The sequence below is a fragment of the Amblyomma maculatum genome, chromosome 3, assembly GCF_055883805.1.
Source record: "Amblyomma maculatum isolate TAMU_Amacu chromosome 3, ASM5588380v1, whole genome shotgun sequence".
NCBI classification, from domain to species: Eukaryota; Metazoa; Arthropoda; class Arachnida; order Ixodida; family Ixodidae; genus Amblyomma; species Amblyomma maculatum.
In genome coordinates, this window is record NC_139346.1 from 166428845 (window position 1) to 166455357 (window position 26513).

The 26513-nt window shown below is 48.0% G+C and overlaps 2 protein-coding genes across 4 annotated transcripts in view; one reads left to right on the top strand and one right to left on the bottom strand.

Annotated features, from left to right (window-relative positions):
* The window catches only part of a (arc), a 178853-nt gene that overhangs the window by 96429 nt on the left and 55911 nt on the right, over positions 1-26513 (top strand). The window contains exons 1-2 of one of the 3 annotated variants that reach the window (XM_084598510.1): positions 2179-2411; positions 9781-10499. In XM_084598510.1, the coding sequence (XP_084454636.1) occupies positions 10121-10499 (379 nt within the window). In that variant the 5' untranslated portion in view covers positions 2179-2411; positions 9781-10120. Of the gene's footprint in view, positions 1-2178; positions 2412-5156; positions 5265-9780; positions 10500-26513 lie in introns of those variants that run through there. The other 2 variants (XM_084598511.1, XM_084598509.1) reach the window with 2 other exon arrangements.
* Positions 17826-19879, bottom strand: LOC146196764 (uncharacterized). Its single transcript, XM_084598512.1, has 3 exons — positions 19688-19879; positions 18775-18832; positions 17826-18137 (listed from the first exon to the last, which is right to left on the bottom strand). Exons 1-3 carry the CDS (start codon positions 19789-19791, stop codon positions 17988-17990), a joined length of 312 nt encoding a protein of 103 aa, XP_084454638.1. The 5' UTR covers positions 19792-19879; the 3' UTR covers positions 17826-17987.

Sequence of the window (26513 nt, forward strand, 5' to 3'; positions counted from 1 at the left end):
GGGGGGGGGCGAGAGTAAATACTAGTCTGCCGGTCTAACATTTTCGTTCTCGAACAAAAAGAACAGCATGCAAACGCTTATTTATGAAGCGTGCTTTCTATTTAGAAGGTCTGGAGGTGGCACGCCCTGCGCTCAGCTGACACGTGCAAGCAGAACGTCTTCGATGTGAAAATGTTCATGGCTGCTGATTTTGTTGTTTGATTAAGGCAGGCTCCCGCTTCTGGAGAACTATCTGTAGCGCGCACTTGGTGCGCGTTGTTCAATTCACGCTGCGCTGTCATTGCCGAGAGTCGCGAGTTCGTTAGCAGAGACCTCTGTCTCTTCATCCATTGCTGGCCAGCGTGCTTCTATAAATCATTTTCGGCGAACAAACTCATTTCGTTTGGAAAGCTTGTTTTAGTCAGAGGCGAAATGACGTTTTCCCTGCGCGAATCCTTTGAATGCGTTTTCCCATTAGTGTCTCGGTACGGAGAGGAGCAAAGACTAATGATGGGAGCCGCGAAAAGTCTGGTTGCTGTCGTTGGATGCGCTGCGACTCGATCCGCCTTGCAGATTGTTGTCTCTCAAACTCTTTCCTCACTGGCGTGATTTATAAATAGGAGCAGCTGTAATGGCTGCAGCGCGCCTTTGCGTATACGTTCTCAAGTTGCGATCCACATCCCATTACTTCTCCCTATCTTCAGAGCTTCGACTCAAAGCCCTTCCAAGCAAATATATGCTAGCTTGTTTTCATCGGGGAGTCCAAACACGAGCAGTATTAAAGCCGGTTTTCAGGTCTTCCACCTGTCACCATTCTAGTTATACTTACTTGCGGAAGTACTGTCTGGTTGTAGACCCCGGATTTCTGGCTGGTTAACTACATAAGCTCAACTAAATGATGGGCATGCGTTGCCGGAAGCTGTAGTAGTGCAAGCAGCTTGAGTTACACCTTTTAAATATGTATGGGCAAGGATATCATTCCATGAAGAGGACAGCTACACGACCTATATGGCCACAGCTAACATGGAAGTTTTTAGGTAGTGCTTTCTGTAATGCACAACTTGATGAGATGTTCAAGGGCGGACGACCACCGCTACGGAAGATGGTAGACATCTAACCACCACAAACTCTATAGATGAAATAAATGTTTATTCTCTTTCTCTCTCACATGATCCATATACAACAAACGAAACGACACATTTATATGTGTCCTTTAGGCTATCATTTCACTTTGTTGAGAGAAAGGCAACTGATTTATCATGACTCCCTGTATAGAAATCATCTTCAGGGTTTAACGCGCAGCCTATTGGACAGGTCGGGTATAAAACGTTTCTTTCTCGAGTCTTTATCTTGTCAATATACCATCCGAGCACCACAATGCAGTTTCATCGCGAAGCGCGCAACAAATTTATTAATGGTGGAGGCAGCAGTCACTCCTGACATAGTTTCGAACTCCTGGCCTTGGTTGGTTGTAAAACCTTTAATTCCATCGGAAATGGGCGTCCTCTTCCCCGCCCTGGCCTGATTGTCATTCTACGCGTAGAAATCGCATTCCATTCGCAACACTGCACTTAATCGAAAGGGTCTATGCAACGAAATTGTCCCGGATGTCGAAAGAGGGAATAGGCTGACTTCTCCATGCAAGAACTCCAAAAAGTCTTCACCACAAGTCCACAACACGGAACGCTGAACGATGTAATCCCTTCCTGCCAACACGCAGGCAAGCATCGCGCGACTTGTCAATCGCGTTTAGATGGATCGTGGGTGTCCAAGTGGGCGTGTAGACTTCGCCGTGTATCGATAGGCACTGTAGGTACGTGCTAGAGTGGAATCGGAGTGTCCGCGCCGCCCGACTTCCCCCAAAATAAGGGCCGCGCGCGCTAGACGCAACCGGCGCGGCATCTGGTCATTGGCACCTTGCTTGCTTGCTCCGTGGCCGCCTTCTTATCGAGGGACGACTTCTCAGAAGCTGATGGACCGTCATGATTGCCGTCACCGCCTCCGGCGCCGCTTTCGCCACGGCAAGCGGCCACAACAGCCTGAATTGGCCTCACGGTGACGTGAGATAACGGCGTTTGGCGCTTGTCGTCGCACTGGCTGACTCGTGGTATTTGACGTTGTTCGTTTGGCCTCCGAAGCCGGAAGCAGGTCGCGTGTCTCAACTCCGCCGCCATAGCCTCGGGTTAGTCGCCCCGTTGACGGCATTGCATTACATGGACGCGCTGCTTTTTGCCCGTCCCGCTTTTGTTCTCGCCCTGTTTGGAGGTTCTGCGCCCGTCGGATTGGAGACGGGCCACGCGCTCTTGTCTGGCCCCCTGTCAACAACAGCACGGTGATTATGCGTTGAGCAACAGGACGGCTGGCGCTTCTTGCGTTGGCAGAAGTGGATTCGCAGGATTCCATCGCGGCTGTCGCCGGAGACTTTGTATTCAGTAAGTGCTGTCTTGTCTGAATCAGTGTGTCAATGTTTGGCAGAGGCGCGCTGCCATACATTGCAATCCGCAGCAGGTCAGGACAAACCTCCGAGGACAGTGTGTGGTGCAATCATTGATATCTTCCTGGTATCTCGGCTTTTATCGTCACTATTCTAAAGCGACTTGTAAAACCACGTTAGTGAAATGTTCTAAATCCACTTCACGTTCTGTCTGTAGCGGACGTCCGGTGGGCGGCGCATATGCCTTTTGGAATTTTTCATTGTTGCATATCGTGAGTCATAACGGATTCGGGCTCAGGTAATGCTTGTGTAGCATCGCATGAAAGGGATCCTCTCTTTTTTTTTTTTTTTTTTTTTTTTTTTTTTTTTTTTTTTTTTTTTTTTTTTGTAGTAAGTTCTACCTACCGCGGGCTTCAGTCTTAAACTCCCTGACAACGTCGTGACAGCTATTCCGGTCAGAGTGTGGCACGTTTGCCACACACCGGTTTCCGCTTGGCCTCTCGTTTAGACCATGATGATTACACTTGAATAGGACATTCCTGAACTTATTTTTCTTTGGGTTATAATTTACTTCCATTTCTTAATCGAGACAAAAGTACGATCAAGGAGCTGAGTATAGACAGGGCTTCTGCGTTTATGCAGTAGCAACTGGAAGTAGCGAATTACAATGGAGGCTTCTTCAGAACAACAGACCTGTTTTCAAGGGTTCCCGATAGCGGATGTTTTCCTAGCATTCTTCGCTCGGCTCATCCGAGACAGCGATAAGGCGCATGACCTGGAGTGGCCTTGATATGGGTCTTGAGAGAAATAGCAGCAAACGTGCAAGACATATTGGTAACTAACTTCTGTACACGATGGTGTAACCTTCAGTAAGGACTTACACAGTTTTAAGGCGTTGGATAGAAGACCCGTGGTGCCGCTAGATATCCTTTTAATAAAACTGTGTTGCCCAAACCCCCTCCTACTTCTCGCGAGTTTACCGATCGATAGTCGTGTCAGTTGTTTTTATTTCTTTAAGAAAAACTGCTTACCTATACACGCAAAAATTAAGTGTCGAGTCAGAACAGAAATAACAGCCGCGGAAGCTGGAGCTTTTTTTTTTTGAGACATTAATTGTAAGTCGCATCGGGAATTTCGATTTCAAGGATTCTGCATTATCAGGACTGTCTGCAAACACTGCTTTGAAATTATCTGATTTTCGAATTTCCCTCTAAGGTGAAACGTGTGGTCGGGAAAGCACAGCGCGTCCCGTTAGAAAGAAATGTTCTCTATCGCTTCCGTTATTCCGTGCGTTGGGAAATGCACACGCACTTCCTCGTACTAGAGATATCCGAAAGGCGCGTCTCAATGTTTCAAGAAGTCTGCTGCCAGTAAATTGCATCAGACAAAAAAACATAACAAAACAATATATTGTGTATTCATATTAGCAGCTCCTGCACGTATTCCCTCCCGGGCCTATGAGCACATGGGCAGATCACGTGTAGAGGCTGCATGTTCTTTTGTTCATCGACGCTCCGTATCAGGTCGGGGCAATCTCACAAGCTGCAGTGTTTTTCCGACGAACAGCCAAAAACAAAAGCGTCGGGGACGACTGCGCGAGGTCAAGGGCAGGTTCTTGTCTGCGTGTGCCCAAGGCGATCGGAGACGCTTCTGATTGCACCGCGTGACCTTGCAATTAACACGCCTTTGTGCGCTGCGACATTGAGATTGCTTCAATTTCTGGGCAGCCGGAAATAGAAAGTCTGCTAAGTGAAGAGATAATCTAGGAAAACAGGTTTATCACGGAGAAACCAGAATAAAGAATGTTAAATGATAACAAACATCTCATATCAACTACATGTGCTCTTCTTTAAGACGCCGGAATACAGGTATCGCAACGTGGTCTTCGCCTGTGTATATTATATATGATCGCTAGATAATTTATGATTGAATTTCTTCTGTCACGCTGTGTCGGTTTCACCGATCAAACGATGATTGCGCCCTGAAGGCTTTAGGTCACTAAGATGCTGACCTCTGTGGGTTCTCCTCTTTTAGCTATACCTAAGCAATTCGATTCGGCATTGACACCAGCTCAGTGTCACCCATCAGCACTTCTGACGCATGGCATGTAAAAATACACACACACACACACACACACACACACACACACACACACACACACACACACACACACACACACACACACACACACACACACACACGCGCACACGCACACGCACACGCACACGCACGCACACGCACGCACACGCGCGCACACGCGCGCACACGCGCGCACACGCGCGCACACGCACGCACGCGCACACGCACGCACACGCACGCACACGCACACGCACGCACACGCACGCACACGCACACGCACACACACACACAATTGATTTTTCGTCAGCTCTGACAATGGGCAAAAGATACGTCGAGGTATATACCATATATGCATATTGGAAAGTGTCTTAAGTCCTGCTAGCGCAGGCGCCGTCAGTTATTTCGCACCAAGAAATCGCGAATTTTGGGCTTTTGCTATGGGTTTAGTAGCGCGCATACCAATCAATCTCCACCAATATGACGCAGACGATCACGCAAACGGCAGCTTTTGTTTTCTGCCTTTCGCTTTTGTCTTCCAGGGCGTCGGCACGTTGTCCGTTATCTTTAGAGCGTCGAGACGGTGATTGCCGCGCCGCATTCAATCGCGATCGAATTCCGAAGCGGGTAGACACTGTTTGTCGTCCAGTGCGAAAGGCTGCATGCGACCATACGGACCTATAAATTCACAGCTGCTGGCCATGGTGTTCCCTTTTTATTCCGCCTGATCACACATTGGACTCCCAACCTTGAAGCTACACCGTACTTTTGTGAGGTGAGGTGAAGCTGTTCAGTTTATTTTTGTCTGCCTTGTAATTTCTCCAGAGCAATTTTTCATTACGTATAATCTCCCTCTAAACCTACGTCAATGTAATGGTGTTGGGATGTTCCTATTCGTCGTCACTGCGCACTTACACTAGACTCATCTAAGTCAGCAGCATTGTTGGTCCCGTATATTGCGTCGAAAGGGAACGAAGGGACGGAGATTCGCTGCCCATCTTTGCTGGAGCGCATTGGGTTGCATACGCTCTAAAGTACACCAAGTTCTCGCTCAGTGGTGACAAATGACCTTCAACAGCAAATAGAAGGGAAACCTGTAGTCTTCAAGGCAGTCCAAATCTGCCATGTTTTATTAACTGAGCAGTGTATATACCTGCGTCTTGCAATTCACTCAACGCAATCCGCCTTTTTCACTAAGCCGCTGTGCGCATGCGCGCCTCTCCCCTGGTTGAAAACAAACCACTAACCCCAGCTGCGCATGCGCAGTTCTTGGCCTCCGCGATCGCCAGAGCCGTAACTGATCTTGGAGGCCATGTGTAGTTATTATTCGTGACATGCGCATGCGATAGATGGCGGCAGCAGTCAAGAACACACACCGTCATTTCCCTGGCGCCAAGGATGTTTTCAACCAGTAGCAGACAAATTTTCAACCACTCCCAGAGGGCGCCACATTTTGTGAAAAAGGCGGATTGTCGAATCATTCATTTCATCCTTAAACCTCGTCGACGAAGTAGACATCCTTTTATCCTTTCGCGTGCTTTATGTTCAATCGGGGATTCGTAAAGATTGACAGTATTCGGCAGTGCAATAGTGATTACATTTGTCTTGCGTAGGTTGCGTTACGTATTACTATGCCTCAAAACACACGCCTCTAGAGCGTGTTTCACTAAAAGGCTAGGGCGGTTTGCGTGCCGATATATGACTTCCGAGATAATGAGTGAGTGGCAACAGTAATGTTTACTTATAGTAGCTTTTTAGGTGGTTTCTATGCGGCCTGCATTGCGCACTCTTTTCTTTATCGGAGCGAGGAAAAACACACTCCCTGAGCATACGCTCGATGCATTGTCGATCTCAAGCACAGCGCGCATGCTTGATCATTTTTATTCCGGTGCAGAGTTCTTTTTCGGTAGGACGACCAATTTTTCTCTTTTTTTTTCTTTCAAAGAAATAATTTCCAAACGGATATATCACGGTTGTTTTAAGCGCGGAGAATTAAGCGTGCGACACATCGAAAGTGACATTACCGAGTTTCGTAGGTGTACTTTTGTTGTGACATTTCGAGCGCACAGCCTTGATGGTATACATCGATGTTTACGGTTTATGGGGTTTAACGTCCCAAAGCGACTCAGCGACTCAGACTATGAGACACGCTACAGTGGACGCTTTCAAAGTTTCGACCACTTGGGCTACTTTGGCGTGCACTGACATCGCACAGCACGCCGAAGGCGCTCGACAGCTGTGTCCAAGGATGCGGGACCGAATGCCTGCCGCGGCGGCCACTTTTTAATGGAGGCGGAAAGCAAGGCTCTCGTGCTTTGTGCGATGTCGTTGCACACTGAAGAACCCCATATATGGTCAAAATTTCTGCAGCCATCTACTACGGCGTCTCTTATAGCCTGAGTCGTTATAGGACGTCAAACCCCATAAACCAACCATTCGATTCCGCATCCCTGGGCGCAGCAGTCGAGAGCCCCACTGCACCACCGCTGCGGTGCTTGTGGCAGTCGCCCTAATCTCTTGCCCCATTCACTTGAAAAGCAAATTATATGGTGTCCTGCCAAGTGTGCAATGACGCATGAACTTTGTTTTCAGCTTGTGCATGGTCATAGCTTGAGTCATGCGCAACATCACGTACCTCATATCTTTTTGTTATATGATGAAGCCATGCTGATATCTGTCAGTTAGCCTGGTCAGGGATCGACAGTTCCGGTTCACCGCTTCGGGACAGAGCTGCTTGCGGAAAATAAACAGTACCGTGCATCTTGATTGCCAGTTTAATGGTTGGCCGTTGTTTTTTTAATCCTGGGGAAAGAATGCATGCAATACGGTAAATCATGTATTGGGAAAGCTATAAGTGTTCATTCCCTTTTCGTAATATTGCTTTTTTCGAGGGAAATGATTGCAGCATGAATTTTCCTAAAAGAAGAGGTCACTGGCGCGCAAATCGGTTCGCGAGGTTTGGTTTCATATTCGAAGAGTAATTGTTATGTTGTGCATAATTTGCCGCACTAATCAATGCCGCATGGGCTGCCCTGATCGTTATACTTCTTCGCTAACTTATTAATGTGGCGCCACGTTACCCGCGCATGACACCAAGGATATTAAAGGCATAGTTAGTCAACTTCCACCCAAGCGCGTTCGTACCGCCACGAATAGAGGACTGATATTCAGCTTCCGCGGAAACTAATTCAAGAAGAAAGAAAAAGTTTGAGTGGAGGGTCAAACCAGTGTTCGCCGTTAGTGCAGGGAACTCGGTCTAGGACACACACACACAGACACACACACACACACAGACACACACACACACACACACACACACACACACACACACACACACACACACACACACACACACACACACACACACACACACACACACACACACACACACACACACACACACACACACACACACACACTCTCTCTCTCTCTCTCTCACACACACTCTTTTTCAAGCAGACTGAATACCGATGGTGCACTGCACTGCAGTGCAGTGAATGCACTGCAAATTTCCAGTTTTCTTTTTTCGCTAATTTTTCCTTATTCTCATTTTCCAGGGCAAGAAAATAATCCTCCTCTGTGCAGTGTATGCCTTACCTGTTTTCTGGGGTAGTAGCAACAACAGCGGCGGATCAAAATATCGTTATGACGTCATAGGGATTTGCCGGAAAGCCTGCATCACGATGACGCACTGGCGTGCGCGACCCGAATACGTTCCGCGTCGTGAACGCCAATTGACGTTTGCGGCTTTTGCGTTTTCCTCGGCGCTACATTTTCCCCTTAGTGTGCCGCTCGCGCCGACAGAGAGAAAGGCGGGGAGAGAAGAAAGAGAATATAGACAAACAAAATCGCGTCGTCGTGCAGTTGGAATTCTCTGGCGTCCTTGCGCCAAGGTCTCCGCGCCTGAAACAAGGTTAGCTTTAATGTCGCCACATGCGGTGCACGCGACCGTCGCGTTGCGTGTCAGTTTTCAGTTTGCGACGACTGTGGCGGCTGTCCCGCGGGCAGCAGATGTCGGACGAGAGGCATGAGGGAGAGCATTCCGAACATTCCGCGGGACTGTCCAGCTACCTTCGCATTTCTTTGGGTTAATCTGTGCCCAGCAGATATATGGGACTCTGGAACCTGTGAATTCTGCACCCTAAGAGACCATACGCAGGCTTGTGCGTTAAGTAGATCAATTTTTTTTTTCTTTGCAACTGTGAACAACTCCGGTTTTAACAGAATGGCATAGCATCTCCAGGCTTGCTTTTTTTTCTCAATTATTATATTTAAGCAGCCTAACGTCGTTGACTACGGCTCTGGATAGTTTTTACGGCGTTTCCAGCTCTTCGCTTATTTAAGCCGACTTTGATGCTTCGAGTTAACCACCACAACATGGGCATACATGGTGTGTAGTATACTAACAGCTTTTCGTGAAAGGCGGACTAAGGTTATGACTATTGGTGAACATTTTCTCACAGTCGATGCTGGCTTCTACACCGCCCAACACCTTTTTCACATGTTTTTCGCGGTATGTCTAAAGCGCCCTTCACTCCGTTCTATTGTAATGATACGTTTGCTACGCTTGGGGATTATGCCAAATGAGGTTTAGCGTTACAGTCATAGATTCGTATCAAAGCCCCAGCGGTATAGGCAATACGCTGGCTTGCTTAACATAGCCTTCCTCTAAATCAAGTTTAATTCGCTTTTAACTCCATCCTGATTTGTAAACAGTTCACTGTCACAAAGACTAGGCTCAATTTGGCAGAAATTGGCCTGAAGCACTGTCATGAGCACAAAGAGCCCCTGACGAAGCACTTCTGGTGTCGAGACTAGCGCATTGGCTTCCTGTACAAGCACACTACTGTCCATTGCGGGTATCTCTAAACCAGGATTGCTTCGTCTGGGACGCTGGCGTGGTTTGGCATGCGGTGGCAGAGGTTACAATAGAGCATAAAATAATATTACCACGCTCGCAGCGTAGATTAGTGGCACCGGTGAACTGAACCAACAATTACTGCTTGCGAAATGGGAGTCAACGCGCGATTTCCTTCAGGAAAGCTCTTGGTTCCTCTTTGACTTGCCATGTTCCATTACGATCAAATAAGGAAATTTTTGGTCTTTTGTTTGGCTCCGCTGATGGAGAGCTGCTTACTCTGCGCAAAAGAAAAGACAATATCTGAACATCTGGTTCAGACACACGCATAGCATTTTCTTTCCATTCCCGTTCTCGCGTTTGTTTAAACATTGGTTTCCGTCTGAGGGTTGTTTTTATAACGCTCGCGCATTCGGTCTTTTTGTCGTTCCAGCTTCGTTCCCGGCCCTGGCAGCACATTTGAGAACCATTCGAGCCGACCCGGCGGCGCAGCGGACCGGGGTGCCGGGTCAACTGCAGCAGTAGAAGCTCCAGCTATGGGTCTGAGCGCCTTCCCAGAAGACGCCGCCGAAGGGTGCCAGCTGCGGCGGCGGTCGTGAGGTTTTGGGGGCGGCTGTTTCAGAAGGACCTAGAGATACAAGGCGAAGGCTTCAGTCCTTCAGTGCCTACGACAGAGCTTGGCCCCGTTCCGCTACCATCTGCGGGAATTCCTCGGCACAACATCCGACACAAAGGTTCTTCCTTCCTTCGCCGCTAGCGAAAAGAACAACGACATGCGTTTCTTCAAGCGACGCTCTCCGGAACCTCCCGAGCTGGTGCGTCTCTGGCGGCTGCCTCCGGAAGTGGGACCAGTCCACGGCGGAGAAGGAGAACACGCGTCGCATGTGGCGCCGCTTTTTCACCGCGCGGCGGTTTCGAGAAGCGCCAGTCCAGCGACGGCAACGACGCTCCTGCGGCTGCGGCGAGGGGAGTGCTGCGGCGCCGCCGGTTCAGCCAAAGAGGCGATGGCGCTCAGTTCGGAAACGCGCTGTGCTGGCGGTCCCGTGGATGTTGTTTCTCCGGCGTCGTCTTCGGTGTCGCGGTGCTGCTTCGTCGAGGCTACCGGCGCGGCGAGAACGGCTACACCGCCCGGATCGGCTAAGCTTAAGCGAGGTGAGTGCCTTAGTTTTCTTTTCACCGTGTTCGCAAGTGCGCGATCTTCAGGTGGTGCGCGTGCGGAATTTCTCGCGCGCTGACATGCTTCGGGTTTCCCTTGCGAGACGTGCCGTGCGGAGAAAGCGCGCGCTCCTTTGACAACAGCGGTGGGGGCGACCCTCTCCCGTGCTTTGACCGCCGTTCAGGCAGCATGCGACTGCCCCCAACCTTGCTCGTAGCTCCCCGGCCTTTTGTTAACGGTGCTTTCAAACAGTTTTGGCGCCCGAACTGCAGTCCGCGTAGCTCGAGGTGGCCGTGTAGTGGTACCGAGATGGACGGTCGCACATTCTGATTAATTGCTGTCGATACGAAGAAATCTGATTTTTGTGTTAGTTTGTACATTGGAGAACACTAAAGATGATGCCGTCCGCTTTCATTGGACGTAACCCGTAAACGAGAAGCTCTTCAGAAATTTTGCTGTATCGTACCCGTTCGTAGATCACAACCTTGTTTCTCTTTCTTTTCGACGCCGTTTCGTTCGGGGCAGGGCAGAACCGTTTTATTATACCCTTCTGTGCGCGAAATAACAGAATAGGGACCGTGACTCTACCTTTCCTCGCCTCATTAGCACATATATTATGTCGAGGTTTCCACGGAACACTTAAATTAGTCGCTGGGCTTACGCATTTGGCATGCTCTCATAAAGATTTGATACGTCGAGCTCAGCAACCCATTCATTGTTCACTCGACACCCTTATCGCGACAGCCGCAGCCGTCGCTCTGAGTGCACTGCAAACCTTCGAGAGCGGCACCGCGGAGCGACTCTCCCAGCGCGAAGCCGGTGATTCAGAGGAAATGGAGAACGCTGTTCAAAAAACACTGCATGATGCCACACTGGCGCGCCTGTCTTCCGTGTGCGCTCAACCCACGCCGTGGTTCGCGGGAAGATGCGTCGGGGCTTATCAGTCCAACTTGAGTGTCGAACACCTTGTGTCACGAATAAGGCCAAACGTGGCGTCAGGAAGTCAGTCGATAGTGCCTCATGCTCTCCAGTCTCGCCTAGCCGGGCACTGTGACTGACCAGCGGGCTCTAGTCCGCTTTGCGAAAGAGGATTTGTGTGAAGTCAAAGAAGTGCCTTATGGAGTTGTCACCTCTCTCCTGCAGTCGTGTGAGGCTAGTCAGCAGAACGTCCTGGAGAGTTGACATCCTTCCACGATTTGCCTGCTGAGTGTTTAACCTTTCGACAGCATATCTTAAATACAAATGTCCCGAGTGTTTAACCTTGCGACAGCATATCTTAAACACAAATGTCCCAAGAGCTGAACGAGAGCTGCGTTTCTGTGTGTAGGAGTGCCCCGTTATCGCGGGCACCGTGCGAGTATCGGATCGCGCGAGCCTTCTCGTGCCTGTTTCTTCGTGCTTCGGCGCCAGTCTTCGCTCGTTGTCGAAAGCCCGCGATTCGATGACGTGTACGCAGCACAGTTATAATGAACACGTTGTCCTGCTAACCAACTTAAGTGTTACTAGCTTGTCCCAACCCTCACCTGGTTCAGGTGTTAACCAACTATCTGTTGCTCTGTCTGTTGTCCCCTAAAAAGGGGTGCAAGTCGGGTTCATTGCCAGAGACTCATCGTTGGCGCCCGGTCTTTCGTCCCCCGTTTTTGCTTTTCACCCACCCTCCTCCGTCCTTTTTGTTCCATTTTGTCCCCCCGTGGCCTATTGTAAAGTGAGGCGTCGGTTTCCAACTGTCCCCGTAGCCGCTTGGCGCATGGAAGCAGTGACAGTGGACAGGACCTGGGCTGGAGGCGGCACTCTCTTCCGAAAGCTGGCAGGGCAGGCGGGGACGACGTTTCGGCATCTGCGACATGTCTGGCTGTTGCCGCGGGGCGAAACGTTTCCGACCTGCTTAACGACTGCCGCCTGGGCGCGCTGAGAGAGGGGGGAAAGTTTAGCTGCTTGCCGCCGCGGGGTGTGCTCCTCTTCTCTTCGTTCGCTTTAACTTTTATTTTTCGCGCATGAGAGAGGAGAAACAGCGGAGGAGAGGTAGGCCCTGGGCCTGGGTGCATGCATTGCTCGCTTCCCTTACCGCCGCACGACTGAATGACTAATACTCCTCCAGCCTCCGCTGGCGCGAGGCTGGAAACATGATGGCCCGAGTCTCTTCCGAAACATGGTTTGCTTTCTCTCTCTCTCGTTCCTCCTACCAGCTGGTTGGGTCCGAAAGAGGGAGAGGACCGTATTGGCGCTTTGGAGCCCCCCTCTTCATGCCCTTTTCTTTCTTTCCTGGCACTCTTTCTATCGAAAGTGCATGCTTGCTTGATCGCTCGCTCTTTCTCTGGCACGCAGTCCAGTTTAAAAGATAAGGAAAATGATTTTTTTTTTTGCTCGTGTAGCGTTGAAGATGCACTGCTAGTCACATCGAGAATATCGTAAGCACTGCGTCTTACGGCGGGACTGCCGTTTCGATTTCCGCTGGGTTAGGTATGGCGCCGATGCAATTAACGTCGGTTAATAGGCCGAGCGTTGGTCCGTTTATTCCTTCGTTTCATGCCGCGGTTGATACGTCGCCCTAATGCTCACGGCAGACGCGGTTGCTGGGTCTTTCTGTTAGTACTGAGCTCAGTCCGAATGGCTAAAGAGGTGGGAGCGGTCCTTCGCGCTAATTGGTTTTGATCCTGTGGATCAAGTCGCGCGAGATTGTGGAGGCTGCTAATCATTGCCTCGTCCAATGTAGTAAGCATCTGGAAAGGTAGTTTCTTGACTTTTTTATTTAATTTTTTTATGCCCAGTCTGCAATGGAATTTCGCGTTGTAATGCAATTAGCCAATGACGCTCGCAGACCCTGCCTGTCCTGGATATGGGTGCGTCGTGAGTGTTCGTTAGAACTTGGCGTTGTCATTTTGGCGCGCAGCCTCGAGATTGCAGATGCGCAATTTCACATAAGGGATAAACTTTAACCCCTTCGCGGTGGTGCAGTGATAAGACGCCCGACTACTGTGCCGGAGCACCCAGGTTCGATTCCGACCGCGGCGGTTGTGTCCATGTGCTGTACGATGTCAGCGCACGTTAAAGATCCCCAGGCAGTCGAAATTACTCCGTAGCACTCCACTACGGCACCTCTTTCACTCCCACCTTCCTCCCTTCCCTTAAGGCGCGGTTCAAGTGTCCACACGAACAAGTTTAACAGATACTGCACCTTTCTCTTCCTGTGAACTAATTATTATTATTATAAACTTTGCCGCGAGCTTTTAAATAAAGCCAGAAATTTTACCCCGTTAAGAAGCTTTGCTACAAGTTTTTGTACCGCAGGTAGACGTTACTATCAGCCAGCTTGACTGCAATAGTTTCATTGTGTATTAACTATTGCGGGCCGCGTCAATGGCTGGTGCTCCGTCAGTTTATCTTTATTGCAGTTTACGTTAATTAACCACTACAGGCAGCATTAATAGCTGGTGTCTCATTATGTACACTAGTAAGGAGACATGCCCCGCCTGGGTGGCACAGTGGTTAGGGCGTTCGACTGCTGTGTCCAAGGATGCGAGGTCGAATCCCGGCCTCGGCGGCTGCGCTTGATGGAGGCGAAAAGCAAGGCATCCGTGTGCTGTGCGATGTCAGTGCTCGTTAAAGAACCCCAGGCGGTCGAAATTTCTCGAAGTCCTCCACTACGGCGTCTCTCACAGTCTGAGTCGCTTTGGGACGTTAAACCCCACAAACCATAATAAGGGGAATGGAATCGTGGTAGATGCCTAACGTACGTTGCGCCAGGAGTTACACCCATGTTGCGTGCACGAAAGCGTTTTACATCTTACCGGCTATTGAGCTTTTTTTTTTTTTTTTTTTTTTTTTTGTGGGGGGTGCTTGGTATCTTGTCACTGAAAGCTCTACCAGCGAGTCCAGTTTAAAGTCTTGCAAGCATATTCAGAGATTTTACCTGAGAACTGCTTTTCTGTGGTCAACCAATATACGCATAGGTATTCGCTTCTAAATTTCAGTATCGAAGAGCCCAATCGAAAAGCAAATTGGTGCAGTATAACCAGCTCTTTAGGGATTCGACGAAATGGAGCGAAACAGCAACAAAGAAAAAGCGAATACATTCTCGCTCACTTGTAAATACTATAAAGAAAAAAACGTACAACAGTTTAAGAAAAAAGCACGTACGGACAGGGCGCAGCGGTTTAATGTGAATTCGGGGAAGGTAGGACGTTCTAGATATCATGTCTTCTGTATAAGGGGAATTCCCCCACCGTTGCGCCTGATTTCAGATTCCTGCGCTCGGAATGTTCCTTGACAGCTGCGGGTGTAACCAGCCGTGTCCTTTTGCTCAGGCATTCCTCTTTCGTTCTGTTCCCAATCCTTTTTGCTTTTTGCTCAATGGAACCATAATCTAACGGATAGCTTCAGTTGCAGCGTATATTTGTATCAGGTAGTTATACCGCCGAGGACGCACATACGGGTGTTGGAGAATTGAATCGCAACCTCTTTTGCCAGATCCAAATTCCTATCGTTTTTGCTAGCTCAGACTGTCTCTCGTTCGTTTTGCGGACGCCAAGAAAACAGGACGCCCTTATCGTAACGTGTCTCGCACCCCCGACTGACTCAGAGGCTTTAGGCGCGCACACCTCTGCAACCGGCGGAAGCCTGGGCTTCTTTCATTCTGCTTTTCGTAAGCAGATAAAACTAAGAAAGGAAAGAAAAAGATACGAGTGGGGAAAGAACGACAGAGAAGAGAAAACCATTGAGGGGGGGCCAGCACTGACGCAAACACGCACTATACAGCATTAGAAACGAAGAATAAAAAACTAAGGATAAAAAAAAAATTAGTGAGGATACCGTCGTTAATTGTCCACCTTTACGCAGCCTGTCAAATGATGTCACCGAGCGTGTCGCGCCGACTCCACTCCTTTCGTTTCGTTTTTCGAACTAAGTTTTTTTCTTTTTTTCTCGATTCGTGCCTCTTTTGTCATTTCCTCTTTCATTGCCTTTGAATTTTGTGACCTCCCGCGCACTACACGAGGCGTCGTTCTCTGGGGCCCCACTGGTTTCCAGCTTTTTTTTTTTTTCGAAGTTGCGTGTTGATGTGTAGAGTCGTTGCGCAACTCGGTTCTTTGGCGGAAGGCCTGTGGGTCAGAGGGGTAGGAATGATCTGCCATATACACCAGACACTTCTTTGCCGAGCGCCGTATGCGTCGGAGTCGGGCGCCTCCAGAGTGGCTGAAGTGGCCTCGAGTTTGTGCTTTCTGTGCCGTGACGCTGCAATTTGTTGCGCCGGTGTCACTTAGAAGTTATTATTTTTCTCCTTTAGCTATTTCGAAGGTTTTCGGAACTTAGAGAAATGTAACGGAGAAAGAAATGGAGGAACTAAGCGTTGTTGCCTGCCAGTCATTTAGCGACCGGGCTCTTTTATAACGTTTTTGCGGAACGACGTTTTTCTGCGTGGCCTGCTAACCCTTCCTTCTTTTGCTTGTCCCTTTTTCCGTTCTCTGCCGACCTGGCTGAGACCTTTCGGCGCTGACGGGTCGTTTACGAAGTTAAAAGTAGGGCGACCAGTTTACGCCGCCAAGAGCTGGAAAGAAAGTCCTTAGCGCGCGCGCCGTCTTAGCACCTCATTCGCAGACCCTCCTTTCCCCGGGCTCCATTTCGCACGCAACCTGCGGCCCCGCTCATTGTCGGCGCGCTTTTCGCCACCTGCCCCGGCTTTATTGCCCTTTTCCAAATATTTTCTCTCGCCTCCGCGGACTACGCATTCGTCGCCTTGTTTGCTTTTGCTTGCGGCCGAACCGCCTTCGCCGCCTCCGCGGCTGTTTGCACGAGAGAGTTGATACGTATACCCATGCCGGACGTGTGAAATCATTTTATTATTTCCCGTTTTCCGCGTTCTCTCTTGCTTGTTTAGGCTGCTTATTTCGTAATGCAGAATGTGGTGTAACTTCCGTCGGCATTCGACTTGAAGCCGACGAGTGCGAAATGAGCCTCGGGGCGGCCAATCATATCGGCGGTGAACAGAACAACTGTTTGACCATACTTGTTTTAGAATATTTATTGCGGCTGCGTGTATCAAAATCGCACACTTGGCTCGCGTTGGCGATGGATGGATGGAATATAGGAGCGTCCCCTTTGAAACGGGGTGGTAGCAGTAGCTATCATGCTCATTTTTCTCCCTGTGTCTTAATTATTGTTTTAGATCGATTAACTATACCATCATTCTATTTATTGAGTTTTTGTTTCTACATTACTAACATTATGTCACTTTTCTGCTTTTAAGCCACCAATCTTCCAGTCGTTTTTTGCTAGCTTCCACCGCCGGTTTATTCACCCGGCCACAGGTATCTCTAAACCCCAGAGCTTCGGGAAGAGTGACTGCGCCTGCATCGACTTCCGGATGGATGCCATTACATTGGTTAGACTACAGGTGCGCCTCCTGTTGCATTCGGCCGAACTCCTCGCCGCTACTTGAAACACAGTGATAGTGGAGAGAATAAACCTCCAAGGTTCCATCGAAAGTGGAATGCCCAGCTTATAGCTGGGCGGTGAATCATTAGCGGCACATTATCTCCATATTTTGATTGGGACTTCCGTTAAAGCGCTACCAGAATCCTCATTACTTATGCACTGTGCTTGAGTTGAGCCCAATGTAATTATTGCATTCAGATAAATGAGGGCTATCGCTGACGGTCTGTCGGTTAGATCTTAAACTTCGCTTCCCAGTCAGAAAATGAGCCTAATTGCCAAGAAAGCCGAGTGAAAACCTCGAATCCAACGATTCCCGGTTGCCTTTCAGTCCATGCAACTATATTTTCGGGAAGTCCGTTTGGTCAGTTTTGGCTTTGATGCTGAACGCAGTATGCCAAAGCGTAAACTTCGCGCAGGTAGAGCAGTCACAACTGCAAGACTAGCTGCAGTGCCGTCAGTAAGCACTGCGTCGAGAGATCGTTTACGATGATGTGCCACAGGCACGGCTCGCATCCCTGCTTCAATTACTCGAGATCTCCAACGCCTTTCTGTGGCTAGACACTCTAAGACGTTATGTAATGAAGTCGGTCAACTCCCTGTGTGACCCTGCACTTGCTAGCGTTCACTAACGCGAAGGCAATGCGCCGGCGTCATGATGGCTGCCTTCACTGATAAAGCACACGTACGCTCGGCGATACAAGTTGCAATAACAGATAGCAAGGCGAGCGTAAACGGCGCAGTCGCTTTGTGTGGTGTACGTGGGTGACATATGCTATGAAGCTGCGTTCCTCACGGTTTATCGGTAGTGCGCGGAGATGAAACAATATTCACTTGTGTAACCACTCTGCGAGAGGCAAAAGAAAGCAGCATGGCAGTCAGCATTCATAGATGACTTTCTTCCAAGCTTGGCAAATAGCCCGAGAGTGGCGGCTGTGTTGCTGTTATTTATTTGTTGGACATTAGCTATGCTCTTGGTTATAAGAGATACACAGATGTATATTTCGTGCACTGTCTTTATTTATATATTTGGTGAATACAAATGTTGTTTTACGTGCCTACTTTCCTTGCTGATACCGGTAACCTAGACCGAGGAAGTGTTGAGGTATCTCGATGTTGGGGTCGAAGCAAAGTCCTTCCTCGCGCTCTGGGAAGTCTCCTCTGGAAACGCACACGCAGTCTCCATCGCAGCGATCGACGGCGTCACACTGCGAGAAATGGAATTATTGAAGGTCGGAATCTACTTGCGCAAATTGTGTATTCAAATTTTGTTTTTTGGCCTGTCTTTTCAATTGCAACTCGGCTCGCCACCTTTATTCTATACCTGTCATGTAAGACACGCCCATTTTTCACTGCTTTCACGAAAGGAGAATATTTAACCGCGGGGCCCGACGTGGAACAAAAGGATGGGAAACTTGTGAAGAAGCGAGCTGTAGTGTCAACGTGACCTCATTCCGCTTGCACAAAAAAAAAAAAAAAAAAAAGACGAATCATCTTCATCAGAGTGCTGCCAGTACCATGACCCACATTGTGCAGTAAGTTATTTTTATATTCGGTTGCGGGCTTCTCACTACAGTTAATAGGGCACGTGACAACGGACGTTCATCAGCAGTCTGATTGCTCTAGCAGAATTAGCTTTCTCGCTCTGAAGCATGCAAGACGTTTGAACGCTATATTACTTCTTTGCACACCGTTAGGTTAAGGCCCGGAAAATTTCTTTTTCTTCTTTGAGGTGTAGTCTTGTCAGATGACAAATACTCTCTGGTTTTGCAAATTCTTTCATGTCTTTTCGAATACCTGTCCAGTACTATTTCGAGGAAGAGCGTAGAGCAGAATAAAACTCACTCTCCGGAGGCAATGAGAGTGTCTCAAATAGAGCTCGTAGTCTTTCCGGCTTTGAGACCTGCAAAAGAAAAAAGAAATGAAAAGAAAGTTTTTGCACAGTCTCCCGCACGACCCTCATAGGGTGTTCCGCTGCAGACTTTCTTAAAGCTTGCAGAATCCGCAATTTACGCATATCTTCCACGATAATATACTACACGGTCGGAAAAACTACAGAAAATTTTCTGATGTTACGACAGAATTTCTGTGTGGTTTTTGACGGGAAACTTGTTGTGACAACAGAACATTCTGTAGTAACATCAGACATTTCTGTAGTTACAACAAAAAAGTACTGCAGACAACAGAAATATACTACAGAACTACAGAAAATTCTCATGGTTACGATAGAACTACAGGATATTTTGAAGTATTTTTGACACAGTTTTCTAGTTCTTTTCGACTGGGTACAGCAATTCGTAATAAAGGAATGATCACTCACTGCCTTCCACCCAAGTGCAGCCATACGGCTACAAAGAAAAGCTATACAGCTTTCTCAGAAATTTTGTAGTTAAAGGAAAACTCGTCTTGGTCCAAGGGTCGAACCCTGTACCACTGCCTTTCCGGGGCAGTTGCTCTACCAACTGAGCTAATCAGGAAGAGTAGCAGATGATAGGGCGAGGGCGAGTCGATCAGTAACTCGGAGTGGGATCTTTGTCAGTCCAAAGTTTAAGAAAAGCCCGCAAGGTGGAGTAAATTTGTCCTGGGCATCCATCTATTACAAATTCACTCCTCCTTGGGGGGGCTTACCCTAAACTTCGGGCTAAGGCAATTCGTGTGTACGGCACGCAGGTGTTCAAGCTGCGCCGATGAGGATAGCAAAAATCAAAGGTTCTGAGTTATACACAAACACGTACTGTGCATTGCGATCATGACTTACGGGTATTCCTCCGGGTAGCGGTAGATGTAGCCGCCTCTGGACCGCTGAGCCGAGGCAGCGCAGGCACTCAGGGCAACGCAGATAAATAGGATATGCAGCTGCATTCCTGATGACGGAAAACTGCCGCAATCCTCTTCAGTTCAAGCAACTTAAATGTGCCTAACCATTGGACAGCTTTATATAGAGTGTCGCCTGCGCCATATATATGTAAGGTAACGTCTGTGTTGCAACCTTCGCAGTAACCAGATGTTCTGACGCCTGATGTTCTGCTCAAGTTAACTTTCTGTAACTCGTACAACCGTGCTCTGACGTAAGAAAGGCGCGTGCTCGCAGTTTGATACATAGTCGCTGTGGGTAGCTATTGTTGTTCGAGTTTTTGCACCATTTTTTTTTTTTTTTTGTAGAACTTACGCTCTTGATGATTATCACGAGAACTGTGGCCATTCTGTGGAAAGCTCAGCCAGAACTATTTCCGCCCGCCGTTTAGAACTATGGAAAAAAAAAAAAAAACAGCAGCTCTCAGATTAACGCGGAAGGTTTTAGTTGCAAGGCTACAACACACCAGCCTTCGTTGTATAAGAGGGACAAAAAGGTTCTCGCACTAAGAGTCTGAATAATTAATCGCCCATGTAGGTAACCCAGACGATGCAAATAATTGCGCTAATACCGACATTTATCGATTGTCTGTCGTGCTCTCGTGCCTCGATGTTCATATTTTGCGGACTCGTGAACAATACCTATTCGACGCACAGAATTCGACCATTGTGTTCTTTCCCTTCGTACTCAATTTGGCCGGGGGTCTTCGAGAAAGATGCTGACGTATTGCGCTCCGGAAGTAGGGCTGACTTGGTTTTATAAGCACTGTTCTTTTCACGGGAAACTTTATGCGCTTCGCCTTTGTCCCGTTCAGCGTTGAAACAGCCACGGCATTAAACCCTTAATTGGTATGATGGCAGTCGCTTCCCGTTCGCTGCGCGATACATTATATAGTGCCGTACTATTGTTCCCTCCTGTTCTGTACTTTCCCCATGCTAGCTTTGTTTGAACGATTGTTAACAGAGCCTGTTTAATGTACTTCGCGGTTTATTTTTCAGCTTTCTTTCAAGTATGGTTATATCGTATGTTATACAGTCGAGCTGTCTCGCCGCGACCATAGTAATAGCGAACTGTCGCTTATTACGAAAGAGCATGCTGCTACTATCAGGTGTTTTGCCCACAATACTGCGTCGCGTATGCAGTTACTTTGAAACGTGGTTAGAACGAGCTGGGCGGCGCCGTGAAAGTCTTCGCAGCCGGAAAACCCGCGCTTCCTGCAAGCGTCGTGACCAAAAAGCGTCCCTCTATTTCGTGATACTTCCCTTCCTTTTTTTGGCAATTGAAAGGTAATCATGATAAAATGGCTTGACCCGGAAAGTTTATAACTAAAACATATATCAGACACAAATTTGAATGTTCATGGCAATAATTTCTGAATATCGCATTTACGGGCCGTCGACACCATGTACGTTTGCTCTTCAGTTTTCCACCCTTCGGGCAAAACAGAACAGAAAAGATTTTTGTTTTTTTCTCTCCAAATTTTCTGCTTGCCGGTTTTCCCGAACAATAAGCTTTAGCACGGTGGCTTTAGTAACCACCGACACATGCGGACAGCAGCGTTTAACAGATATACCTGGCTCAATAACGTTGTAATTGGACGTGAAAAAAAAATTAAAGAAATAAAAGCTACCCAACGTGTTCATAAATCTGGGCAACACCAGTTATTGTCAGCACACAATAGGTTTTCATGTTTCCGAGTTTCTTTTCTCCATTAAAAGATGGTCTGTTAACAAGGGCTCTGTGTCAGTTCCTACGCTTGTCTTCTTTGCTTAGCCAGTTCTGTTCTTTATATCTGTGAATTGGTTATTTCGTCATTGAAGGAAGTATATTTTGTCTGTGCTCGAGTGTCGCAGCGCGTAAAAGAAAAAAAAAAAAAGAAGCTTAGAAGCACAAGCTCGTTCCGTCCACTTCTGTGTCGGACTTTCAGCTCGCGTCATCATATTCTCAAAATATGTCTGACCGTCTTCCCCGATGAAACCAACATTTTTGGCTGTTTACTTTTCTACATCAGTCATATAGTTAACGCGTGGTTCTGACGCGTGAAGCTCGCAAAGTTCATCTTCGAACCGACCGACCTGGCGAACAATTGGAACATGAATCTGTATGCTGCAAACAAAGCGATAACTTTCGAACGGAAGCCAACATTCTTTCAGATATTGTAGACGATGTAGGTTCCTGCGGGCGGTGCATGACCATCCGGCTTCTGCGGTTGTAAGGTTTGTGATCAAACCGTTTCGGTGGTCCTCAAAGCGCTGAAATGGCGTTGGCAAGGGATTTTGCCGGCAAGTTCTGCTTCATATCCTATGCAAGGGCGTGGGCGAGCCATTGTGGGATGTAACTTACTTGATCAATTTGCAAAATAGTGTACCGGTAAATATACCAGCCGGAACGTGAAGGCGGTGGTTTGCCAATCTGGAACCCGATTGTTTGTGCGTCCGTAAATTTGTAGCTGCCCACTGCTGGTTGGAACGTTTACTACGTGTGGCCAAACATATCTGCGCGCATAGCCACCGCAATATACGTACACTGCTGTGCCTACATTGTTCTGTGTCACGTATGAAGAGCTCACGCAAGAGGTTTGACGAACCTATAGGGTTATTCAAACGAAATTATGCGCTTCTAGTTTTACGTGTATGGTGGCTCATGGTCGTTTTTGTTTTCCTTCTCTCTGTGGTCATATTAAAAGCACTGTCTTTGCTGACGCAATTGCATGACTCGTATATTTCTTGCCAAGCACCAGAACGGAGCTTGTTATGGGGTAGCCATTCAGAGACAATATCCAGCCTTCTGGGGTTATTCTTCTCGTTTTACTGGAGTTAAAACCGGTGTTCCTCTTGTTTTTCTTTTTAACATACTCTTGCATCCGTTAAACAAAAGGGCAGGTAAAAAGAAACAAAGTGACACCCTTTTATGTTGTTTACAAATATTTGCATCAGAGGCGCTTTTTATTTCCTGCTTTCTGTGGAAATATAGAAACGGATTCGTGTACACATGCATGATTATGCATGTATGCAGACGACGACCTTCACCTGCGCATTTTGGATAAACGCTTTTTTTTTTTTTTTGCCACTCTTTAATCCCCCTATATATTGTCCTAGTGGTACGGGTGTCCTTTTTCTGCCCATGCATGGAAGAATCTGGCCCCTTTCAAACCGCTGCTGTGAGGGCCACCACAACCAACTCGTCTCGTCCTTGCTCGGCAAGGTTTTTTTTCACTTGCAGTGGCATGGCGGGGCGTGGCTGCAGTGATATTTTAGGGGTACCACGAATAGAGGCTACGCCCATCGTTCCGGCCTGTAGGATTGTCTCATTTCTGGAAAAATTTCCATCGGTGCACTGCGGTGCACAGCATGCTTGTTAGCCGGTGGGCGTGTCGTGCGTCGGCTTCCTTTGATTCATTGTTGCTGTCACAATTCGGGGAGAACTTGTGCTTTTTTTGAGCTCTTATACAATTTCTCACCTCTCACTACGGGGCCTTATGCTGTTTTCTATTGTTAATGGCACGCTTTCCGTTCATTTTTCTTTTTGACTGACGTCCAGGGAAACGTGAAACGCGTAAATGTACACGTAAAAACGCTAGTCGCATATCTGTGTCGCTGCCTGATGGCCCACTCCACCTTAATTATTTAACTCACCCTCACTCAGCTCACGAGATCACCTGATTTTCGCTAACTCATTCACTCAGACATTATAGTCCGGTAACCTCACCTCGAAGACCTGAGCTGGCATACATCAGCAGTCACACTACATGTGGCGGATGATGACCTTTGCCTTTGTGCCATAAAACACAACGGGTCAGCTGCTCGCACCTCGGATTTCTTGCCTCGAATCTCCTGCCTCGGCTTTCACCCGTCAGCCGTTATATCTCTCTCTGCTCATGCATTTGAGATAACCCACTCATACGCCATGTGAGAGCGCTAAAGCTTTTTTTTTTTTGTTTTTTTAATTTTCAGCGATTAACATTCATGAAAATGTTTCAGTATGCTCCATAGCAGTGAGCCAAGGTGATCCATTTCGACGGTTGCTCGCGTGTTTCATCTGCAGACCTGCGCTCCTCCAATGCACCACAGCTAAGCATATGATACGTGCACCAGAAAGTGAACGAGCTGACGGATGGTCGGCGGCCTTTTTCGTCTTTCCAAAAGGGAAGCCGCATCTAAAAAAGTACCAAAAGAAACCGCGAGAAGCCGCACGTAGGTGCAGAGCCGGTGCCGGACGCCTACGCTCTACATGGACCTCCTCGGAGGGCATCGCTGATAAGGACGTTTATCGCCGCGAGTCTGCTGTTTGGTGTCCGGCCGGATTCTGGTGTCCGGGCGACCCTTCGTCATGAACTGCGAGGTGCGTTTAAATGCGAGGAGGTGTCTACAGCGCACAGCCTTTATGCCAACGAAGGCGGGGCATGCGCTTGGGGGCCACAGTTCTCACCCTCTGATATTTTCTATACGTACTCGTTGGAGCTTTGCTGCGTGCTCGAGCGCTTCTAAATGTGCGGGTTCATTCAGGGGTTCCTAGGCCAGCCACAGCCACACCTTTTTTCAGCCTATATATTTTTCTTACCTCTGTTGCTCAACCAACGCCTAAACCGGATAGCATAACGCGAGGCTCCGATAAGTGGCCTGTTCCACGCCATCGAACTCAATATCGCAAGCAAACATTTCAGTTCTTAAACCACATATGCATAATAAACACCAGAAATGCGAAAATAACATTTATTCTCTTTCTAGTAAGGATTTGAATAGCTGTTCTTATGTACTCTCCAGTATATATATATATATATATATATATATATATATATATATATATATATATATATATATATATATATATATATATATATATATCTATATATATATTGTTTTGTTTGCGGACCTCTATATTACCTTGGTAGATCGCTTGTGTTCATGTTTATCTTGTAGAGAGATTCCAACAGTGTTTTTTTTATTTCTGTATTTTCGATGCATACAGTTGTGCTATAATCGCGCGGCCTCTGCACTGCTTTTTTCTTCTCCCACGGGTACATTTTGATTGTAGGGCACCAGATAATCTGAAAATGCTTCACGGTAGCTTTTTGTCTCGGGTCCATCCGTGCAGTATGGATCTGAAGCGTAAATAAACTAATGCATAATAATTATTATTATTTTCTGACGAGGTGGGCTCGTATTACTTTGACGCATCTCTTTCGCGAGGTGGTACGGAACTGCACCAGCTTTTTTGCACATGTGCAGTGACTGCGGTACGTCGGTACCTTGTATCGTCTTCTCTCCTTGAGTCGCTTTCGATTTCTGGGCGGTGAGTTTTCACTTTCCAGAACGTTGAAGCCGCGGCTAGAGCTCGGAATGAATACCAATCAAGTTTTTTTTTTTTTTTTTTTTTTTTGTAGGTGTTCCGAGTAATGGATATTCATGCAACACGTCCACGTATTTTTGTGCTTTTTTTTTTCGTTACGATTTGTATACCCCACAGATAAATTTGATGTCACGCGAGCTGTATTTTGGAGAGCATGACGCTTTGCACTAAATAGACTCACAGGGACCTGCGAATTTCTGACACTTGGTCACTCTTCACGTCGTGGCATTCACTCATCCCCATTAGGCAGCTACCGCACCTTTACTTACCTTATAGTCTCGGCGCAACCTAACTCATAGTGGTGGGTTCCTTGACTGCAGTCTCGCACACGTGATTCACCCTCGCTCTACCGCGTCCATTATTTATCTCTTATCACATTATCGGCTCTTATTCGATTAATGCATCGAGGATATAAATCTCAACGCAAGTCGGAGAAAGGAACCAGCCCTGCCTTTCATTACTCTCTTGCCGATCGCAAGACCAAAAAGAAAAATACACCAGGCGCCTCAGCACAGCGGTGGAGTGTGCTCTCCCTGTGAACTTGCCGCGCGTGGCCCGCTTCACCAGAGAGCACTCCCGCTCGGAGAATGGGAGGAAGTGCTTCTCGAGCACGATTCTCTGCTAGCTGTCGTCTCGTCCAGCGGCCGATATCGTAGGCCGCCTGACCGAAGAGCAGAAGGAAGGTAGGGAGATGCATTCGATGGTGGGATGCAATACCGCGGAGCCTGTATTTACTCGTCTAGCTAGCGGAGAGAAAAGACGGGGCCGACGAAGAATCTATCTCTTCCCAACATCTCTCGCTTCAGCGGCGCCGTATACTTTCATTTGTCGATAGGCGGATCGAAGTGACGCCGCGTCGAGAAGTTCCTAAAAGGAGCAGCCGCTCGGAGCGAATTCCTGTTTCGGAAGAAGCGAAGTGTACGGAAGAGCGGCAGGCACGTCACGCTCTCTTCCACGAGGCGTCCGCTACGAAGTGGGGAACTCCCACACCGGCGTGAGCAAGTTGCCAAGACAAAAGGAAACTTCAAAGTGAGAAGGTGCCGGCAGGTCGGAAGGGCATCTCCCAGGAAGAAGCGGCATTAAAAAAAGAAAAAAGAAATCAACCACTTCAGCCGCAGCATATTACACTTTGGTTTAGTGTGTTTTGCTTCCTTGTCCTTTCGTAATTTTTTCGCGCCACCAGTGGCAGCAATAATACGGTAAAGATTACATAGAAACGCGGCCAACTATTGTTTGCAGTTCAGGCTTCCCTGACTGCCGCTCCTCCTGTTGCCGAGCGCACGCTTAGCAAGCCTGTATTTGCAAATCCTGGATAGGGGCCGCACGTGGATTGCAAAGCAGCACAGAAACAGAAGCAGCGCGCCGGGGCGTTGTTCCGTCT